This window comes from Euphorbia lathyris, chromosome 10, assembly GCF_963576675.1.
Source record: "Euphorbia lathyris chromosome 10, ddEupLath1.1, whole genome shotgun sequence".
NCBI classification, from domain to species: Eukaryota; Viridiplantae; Streptophyta; class Magnoliopsida; order Malpighiales; family Euphorbiaceae; genus Euphorbia; species Euphorbia lathyris.
Genome location: NC_088919.1, coordinates 45,023,999 through 45,032,420, shown reverse-complemented (window position 1 = coordinate 45,032,420; position 8,422 = coordinate 45,023,999). Strand labels below are relative to the sequence as shown.

Sequence of the window (8,422 nt, the reverse complement as noted above, 5' to 3'; positions counted from 1 at the left end):
AAATCATCTCACTTAACGGGCTTTAGTGGCTAGTTCTTGAAATTGGAAGATTTTGATGTGTTTCTTCCAAATTGTCTTTGAAGACCAAGTAAATCAGAATCTGATAGAGTTTTACAAAGACGAGAGAGATAAATTAGAAATTTTGTTAGGAATAATGGGTGAGAGAGATAATTATGAAAAGACTCTGAGATAAATTAGGGAATTGATGTCCAACATTTTTATTAAGAAATTTGGAAATAATGTGAGATAAATTAGAGAATTTAGAAACACTACTTAGTAACTGATGCCCATATTTTTAATCAAGTATAATTTCTTTTTGAATTTAATCTAATGTCAAGATTTTTAATTTGGAAAGAATCTTATAATAATGTTTTTAATCGAAGTATATTTTCTTTTTGAATTTAATCAAGTATAGTTTAAAAGCCTATAATAATACCATACATTACTATAATTTGGCCTCTTTCATCCATGGGCCCTGGGCAGGCGCCCCTCTCGTCCATGCTCAGGGACGGGCCTGCCGCCTAGGTAAGAAGTAAAATGGTATTTTCATATTAATGAAAAATTGTAAATAGGTAATTTTTATTTTTCTCTGACATAACTTTTTATATTCTGTTTGGTTATAATATTAGGATTAGAATGTACTTAGAGAGTCTATCCCAAGCAACTAAAAAAAGTCAATTTAGAAATTGGACTCGACCAAATATTATTGAGTGTAGTAGTGAGCGTGGATCTTATTCTGCGGCCTCTAGATTTTATATCTACACACCTCAAAAACATTTCTCCAAGACAAGAAAAGACAATTCACCAAAGACTATAATCAAAGAAGTCTACCTCTAAACATAATGTTTAAAATGAGAAGGTGGAGGGGACATCTGTTTCGGGCCAAGTCCAAACAAATATCCTGTTCGCTTTCTAAAGCTCATCATCCTCTAAAAGTAAATGAAGGAGAAGCCAACAAGGAAACGACACTAGTGTGCAGGTAAAAGGCAAACTTCATATGAATGAAGCTTATAAATAGATAATTTTCTCCTATTTTTTCATTATTACGCTTAGATATTACTTTCTATATACTTGACTACTAACTTTGGTAGAGTGTATCAATAGAACCAATCTTAACGCATATCAATAGGCAGCTAAAAAAGCCAATTCAAAAGTTGGAGTAGACCCAACAATAGTTATTTAAATGTGATTTATACTCTAAACTCGTATAAATCAAAATCATGAATAATATCAACGAAACAAACATTTTGAGGCTATTGATCTTTTCGATTTTAGCCGATTAAACTCATAAGTTTTGTATTTAAGAGAGTAAACATTCAACTAATTAGATTCATACATATTAAGCATCATCCAGTAAAAAAAATGTGTTATGAATATCAAATTCGATTAAAAGTATATTATTTATTTCATATATATTTGAATTTGATTTTTTAATGAGCTGAAAATATTATTTTATATATCTAATGTACATTTTTTAATACATATAAAATATGTATTAAACATTTTAATCAAATTTTATGTTTAGAATTAATTATTTTATTAATTAACGGAGACTCAATTTTCTATATGCTTAAAATGGTGTTTGTTTCTACACTTTTAGTTTTTTACTCTAATTACCCAATTTTTAGGAGTATATAATGTTTAATTAGATTTATAAAATAATAATGGTTAGATTTTTAATGGAAAATAGTTTTTTTTGTTGCTTTCATGAAAAGTTTCTTTTACAATTTTTATTTATTTATTTCTATGATTTTGATAAAATGATTTTTTTTCACAAAATATTTTTGCTTTTTAATTTTATTTCCATCTCGATAATATTATTATTGAAGTAAGAACATCTTGTTCCGTTCAATAAGTTATTTTTTTAAGAAAAAAAAAGACATTAATGCAAATCAAAATATAAAGATGGACAAATAAAATCTAGGGGACTTTCTGACCATAAATTAATTTATATTATTTTTGTTATTGTTTTATTTTTTTAATTTTCTTAATTAATTTAAAATATGTATAGCAGATATTTTATATACCAACAAAAATTATTTATCAGAATTTTATCAAACACTAATTATCAATAAGCTAATAATAAATAACTGACAATAACATCAAACAACTCTCAACTAATAATATAACCAAACATACCCTCATTATGTGCTATTATAATACATAATTGAGGAATGACTCGGTCTTTTTTGTCTCTATAAGCAAATATTATCTAGTCTTAGTGAAATAAAAAGTCATGAGGTAATTTCCCATCTCTAGACATTCTTTAGTTGTTCCTAATAACCAAGGAATGACAAATATTTCTTTTTGCGCGAATCATATTTCAACGAGAACTTAATGAGTCATCCATCTAAACCTATTGCTTTTACTACTATATCAAAAGTCACTCCATATATTACTTGATGTAAAACATATGGTGAATTGTTTCTATCTTTTCTTGAATCCTTTTCACACTTGAAAGATAATTTGAAAACACAATGATCTTTGCCCGTGTTTTAGAATACCATTAATGTTAACTAATACGATAAATTAAATCGGATTTTGAAGGTGAGAGTATGAGAGTGCGAGGGGTTTGTTACACCTTCATCCACCCAAAACTCCACATTGTAAGAAGAGATTCTAGGTGACGTTATGATTCTATCTAGAAAGAGGACATGAGTGTCCTAGCAAGAACAAATGCACGGAGTAAGGGAGCTTGAACATTTACTGGTCATTGAAAAACCATTAGAAACTCTGTGAAAAGTGTATATAAACTTTAATTTTTTTTGTATATAAACTTTAATTTTTTGAACAAATAACACCAAAAAATTTATTAATTCAGCTATAGAGTAAATCCTTAATTCGTTACTGTGTACTAAAATTAGAAAAGTTATGAAATGGTCCCAGACTAAACTGATCCGAAACTGCTCATATGATATTATGTTGGTATTGTTTGTCAGAGATTAATATATGATCTATGATTGAATCTTAACTGTTATTGACAAAACTGCTCGATGGTCCAAGAGGCTCTCATACCATATCATGGAACCAGTTGAACCAAAAGTTCAAGCCGATAGTTAAGACTCAATCATAGATCTTATATTAATCTCCGACACACCCTACACGCAAATGTCAGCTGTGCTTACAACGTGTACAACACAGACTCATATTACCATATCCTGCAATTAAATCAATAAATGAATCTATCAGGAATCGAATCTTAGATCATCTGGTCGACGTGGTTCTGAGACTATATCATTGAACTGATTTAACCGTTGATATGGTATCATCTGAACGATCTCGGAAACGTTTGTTCCTGGACCACTTCAGAAGTCTCCTACTAGAATTGGGTTAAGTTTTGGAGCCTTGGGAAGTGGCTCCTCCACTCTTACTAATATTTAAAAAGAAAAAATAGGAGCAAGAGTCAAATTTCCAAAGAGAGACAGTTAGTTGGCTGTACCTATTCACTATCACTAGTCTTTCTATCTAACGCCCCCCATTTATACCTCTCCAATCCACCATCTTCTTCTTCTTCTTCATCCCTTATTCTTTTTACTGTTATCATTATTATTTATTATTACTATTGCTGCACAGAAATCAATAGAATTAAATTTCTTCCATTTTCTTCTCTGTCATAGAAATAATTAAACAAAAATAAAGATAATTCTTTGTTCAATTTCCTCCTTTTTCCTCTTGTTTTTTAGTATTGCTTTTCACTCAGTTTCACTCAGTTTTATTTCTTCTACAGAGGAACCACCCACTCTCACTCTTTTTTGCACAGTTTCAGTTTCAATAAAAATGGCTTACTTGTAGACTGTTTCTTCATCTTTTTGTTATTTTCCCCTTTCAAGTAACACAAAAAGACTGAAACTTTACTTGTCTGACTTCCATCCATTGGCTGAAAAATAGTTGAACTTGCTGTGTTTCCAAGTCCAAGGTCAAGGCTGCTGCACATTTTTCTTTTTTTACATGTTAATTTTCTGTTTCTTTGTCTAAGTTGTCTATCTCCTTTTATTTCTTATGTGGGTTGCTTTTGCTGTTTGTTTCTGCAATGCAGGTTGTATGAACTCACCCAAATAGTAAAGGAGAATTTGTGTATTCAAATTGATTCCTTTCTTTCTTACTGACATTTGGGTTAGTTTTCACTTTCTCTTTATCCTCTTCTTTAGCTTAATTCCTTTTTGGGTCATATTTTGTTTTATTTAATGTGTTCAAGCATGTTTTAATTTCTAGGGTTTGAAGTTTGAACATTTTGTGCTAATAATCTCTTGTTCCTGGTTCTGAATTTTTGAACTTTAAGAAAAATAAATTATGTTCAGTTGTCAATTCTGTCACTTTTGATTATTTATGGTAACTTTTACTTAATACTACTCAACTATTGGATTTCTTTTCTTCTGTGTCGGTCTGCCCTTCTAGAAGATAGAGAAAAATTAGGCAAACAACTTCAGTTAATTTTGGTGATAAATGATACATGTTTAGGTGAAGAATTAGTTGGTTGTTGATAATAAGCTTTATTCAATATCTGAACTTTGTTTCTTAGGAGGATAGTGATGTTCATAGCATAATTCTGGCAGGAATATCCACAAACTGTTCAACCCGCGATCGGAAGTAGAATTAGCCTTTTCTTACTAGAGAGAATGGATATGGATGTGGTTGCAAAGGCTGTAGATTCTTGGTTTCAATGGAGTTTCAGAAGTATGCTTAAGTAGCTGATAAGCCAATACATTTGTTTTTAATATTCTTTCAGGGAGGGAGTTGGTTCAGTTTTTCTTCGCATCTCATCTAACGCGATCAGGGTTATGATAACCCCGATTAATAGACGAATAAAGTCGAAGACTTTATGTTTCTTTCTTATCAGGAAAGCCAGTGGTAGTTGAGACTTAAGACTGTTGAGTTAGATTTCAGACTAGAAATGGTTCCACATCCTGTATTTAATTGGGAAGGTGAATGTTCTACTAGTATTGAATGAATGTAATCTTCAATTGTTTGCTGCTCGATTTGGTCTTCACAGACGGGTTATGCTCATTGTTTTCCACTTGTCTGCTAACAGTGTTTACCTTTCAACTTTTCTCTAAATAATTGATAGGTCTAATACTACTAACGGGTGCTATTCGATTTTAAGTTTGTGCAAGTGTTGACATAGTTTATATAAAATGCAGGTTCGATCCTTCTGCTGCTTGATTGAATCCTGTCAAAATGGCACATAACTCGTCAATAAAACGTAATTGACATTCCCAAATAATCTGTGAAAATGGAGATGAAGGAAGGAGAGAGGGTAATTGTATCGAAGCCAGTAGCTTCGAGGCCTAGTTGCTCCAATTTCAGGTCCTTCACAGAGCTCCTTTCGGGCGCCATCAATAGTTCTCCTCCACCTAATGTATCTTCTGAAAACACATTTGTGGCTATCAGACCAAAAACAGTGAGGTTCAAGGCAGTGCTCAATCCAAGTCATGCTTCAGGTTCTTCCCAGGTGATCACTGATTACCTCTGAAATAAGTTCGGTCTTCTTCACGAGTCTTTCCTCTGAACTTTGTTGTTTCTTGAAATATCAGGCTGGCCTTTCGGAAACTGCACTACAGAATGTATCTGATAATGTTTTGAAATTGGATAGCAGACCTACTTTATACAAACCACAGGCCAAGCTTGTGTCAAAGACAACTGTTTCTCTTCTGGCAAACATGGTGAGTAGCTAATTTTTACTTCGGTTCTTGCTTTAGTCGTGTTCTCGTGGAATTCATGTGAATCATATGATGTTGAATTTGCAGAAATCTATGCTCTACTTCTGACAAAAACTTAAGAGCAAGAATAAAACATTTTCTTCTTACCAGGGAAACTTCAATGCTAGTCATCTACCATCAGCAGAGGCTCGAATTCGACATCCAAACCAAGATAAACAGAGTTTTGAATCCCAGCCCGCCTCGAACTTTCAGCAGAACATTCCATCTCATATACAAATGGATCAGACAACTGAACCCTCAAGATTATCATCCCAAAACCAAGAGGAGGATCCTAAGTCTGTAGCTTGTAGCGCGGATCGTCCTTCTTACGATGGCTATAACTGGAGAAAATACGGACAAAAGCAAGTGAAAGGAAGCGAGTATCCGCGAAGTTACTACAAGTGCACGCATCCGAATTGTCCTGTGAAGAAGAAGGTTGAAAGATCATTGGATGGACAGATTGCAGAGATTGTATACAAGGGTGAACACAACCATTCAAAGCCGCCTCCTCCGAAACGGAATTCATCAGCAATGCAAGGGCTAGGTGTTGTACCTGATGCCATTAATGCTCAAGATACGAGTTTTCCATTGTGGAATAATCAGCCAAATGAAAGAAATGAAGGTTCTGAAAATCAGAATGAAATAGGATTGGCTGTTCATCCAATTTTGCAGAGTAGAGCTTCCATTGATCCTGTTGGAAATGCTGTTACTTCTGAAAACTCTTGTGGTCATAGCGGGGAATGCGAAGAAGGAAGCAAGGCATTAGAAGCAGATGAAGAGGAACCTAAAAGTAAAAGAAGGTAAAGAAAGCTTAACCATTTTTAAATAGTCAATCTAAAAAGAGGGAAAGGAAATTGTCTTTTTTTTTTAGTATTGTTATACTTTCATAGAGTCGAGTATCTGCTCGTAATACGACTCAAACTCGAACTCGAACCATAATGTGACTATGGAGGGTTCTAAACTGCAGACTACTAATTTGGTCTTTTTTGCTGTTACTGAAGTGATGGGTTTTTTTTTCCAGGAAGAGTGAGAATCAATCAAATGAAGCAGCAGCTCAAGAGCCAACCCGTCAAACAGTGCCGAATTCTACAGATACAGACATTGTAGGAGACGGTTTTCGCTGGAGAAAATATGGGCAGAAGGTTGTCAAGGGAAATCCATATCCCAGGTTAGAACTCAATTACTTTGTTTAAGATGTTATAAATTGTTTGCTAATTATCTATCTCATTTGAATCAAAGAAATGAACTTTGTGTTTGCAGAAGTTACTACAGATGTACGGGTCCGAAATGCAACGTGAGGAAGTATGTGGAGAGAGTATCAGAAGATCCAGGAGCTTTTATTACAACCTATGAGGGAAAACATAACCATGAAATGCCTGTTAGGGGATCAAATTCTGAACCTAATAATGCAAAGGCATCCACAACTAGAACCAAACCCATCACATGAGTGGCGGATCCAGACGGGTCGGGTGGGGGCTCGAGCATCTACTGGTTGCCGGAATACTCAGGCATCTGAAATAACTCAATTCAACACTCATAGGCATTAAAAACATCTCTATTTGTGAATCCTAGAATATCATGGTATTTAATAACTCCAATGCCTGCAGCTGTAATTCACTAATTTTATGCTTCAAGACAAGTTGCTTATGTTCACAATAAGTGGTGACTTTGCATTGGAGATTCATGTGTAATTGCTTTTTTGAAGGAACCTTATTGACCCTTTTGATAATAGTTTACACTAGAATTTACAGATTGTTTACATACTTGTTGAATATAGTCTACTACAAGACAACTATAGATGACTAATAGGGTTATTATGTTTCCTTAATTTAGAGAGTAATTTTAGGAATGCCTTGTATATATGTATTGCTCTTAAGTAAACATATTCGTCTAGTCTTTTAATCTATATGGTATCTCATGGAATTTTCTATATTTTTATGGTTTGTGACATGTGTCAAAGGCACAATTCTTTCTGCAATTGAACCCCGTGGGGCACTAGCAATTATGCCTTTGATTGCTAGTCAGCCTTAACTCGATCCTCCTCAGTTAACGAAACGAAGCAAGAAGGAAATGTAGGGGAATAGAATTCTTGAATGCAACGGAATACTTCAAGTGTTGCACCTTGAATTTGAGAACAGTTTAACGATATCTCTTATTGATATAAAGAATGTTTTATGATATCTCTTATTAGTAGAAAGAATGCTCTACATACAATGAATTTATAAATATATAAATACAAGTGAAAGGTTTTTTGCTGGAGCAATCCAGCCTATCCAACATTCTTAAATGAAATATTCTATCCTCTATTTATAGACATGCAAGCTAGAAATGAAAAGCTAATATTACAACAATCAAAGGGTGGAGATTCCTTCTTGAAATCTCCCCTTATACAACATAGCCACATGGCTTGAGACTTCCACATGGCTATATTCAATAGCATCAAGCCCAAGTCAATGTTCAAAGGTCCAAGTATACTCTCTTAACTTAGGAACCTCCCTATCACATCTGGGCACTGCTTGATCGTATTTGGCGTCCCATTTCTATACTCAGAAAGTCTTTAGGTTATTTGGAGTCTTCCTTACCCATAAGGAGACTAGCTCTCGGTGCTGGTCATTTCTGGAGGTTAGGTGGGCGTGCCACCCACGCACGAGCCCACTAATGCACGGAAGCAAACTCTATCTAGCCCTCAGCTTGAGCTTTAGCCAATTCTTTACATTCATAAATAT

General features: G+C 33.9%; 1 protein-coding gene across 3 annotated transcripts; it reads left to right on the top strand.

Annotated features, from left to right (window-relative positions):
* Positions 1-3,487: 3,487 nt before the first annotated feature.
* On the top strand, positions 3,488-7,578 carry LOC136208385 (WRKY transcription factor 44). 3 transcript variants are annotated; one of them, XM_065999231.1, is made up of 7 exons: positions 3,488-3,916; positions 4,037-4,113; positions 5,139-5,449; positions 5,532-5,660; positions 5,808-6,496; positions 6,718-6,864; positions 6,957-7,578. In XM_065999231.1, exons 3-7 carry the CDS (start codon positions 5,231-5,233, stop codon positions 7,141-7,143), a joined length of 1,371 nt encoding a protein of 456 aa, XP_065855303.1. In that variant the 5' UTR covers positions 3,488-3,916; positions 4,037-4,113; positions 5,139-5,230; the 3' UTR covers positions 7,144-7,578. The 3 variants fall into 3 exon arrangements, with proteins under 3 accessions (XP_065855303.1, XP_065855306.1, XP_065855305.1); XM_065999234.1 differs by lacking the exons at positions 3,488-3,916; positions 4,037-4,113 and adding an exon at positions 4,465-4,674; XM_065999233.1 differs by lacking the exons at positions 3,488-3,916; positions 4,037-4,113 and adding an exon at positions 4,465-4,922.
* The last annotated feature ends 844 nt before the right edge of the window (positions 7,579-8,422 follow it).

Bases quoted from the DNA above. Each gene is read 5' to 3' on its own strand.
- LOC136208385 (XM_065999231.1), top strand. From the start codon at position 5,231: ATGGAGATGAAGGAAGGAGAGAGGGTAATTGTATCGAAGCCAGTAGCT. The intron at 5,661-5,807 runs GTGAGTAGCTAA...TCTTCTTACCAG, and splicing joins TTTCTCTTCTGGCAAACATG to GGAAACTTCAATGCTAGTCA. The intron at 6,865-6,956 runs GTTAGAACTCAA...TTGTGTTTGCAG, and splicing joins AAGGGAAATCCATATCCCAG to AAGTTACTACAGATGTACGG.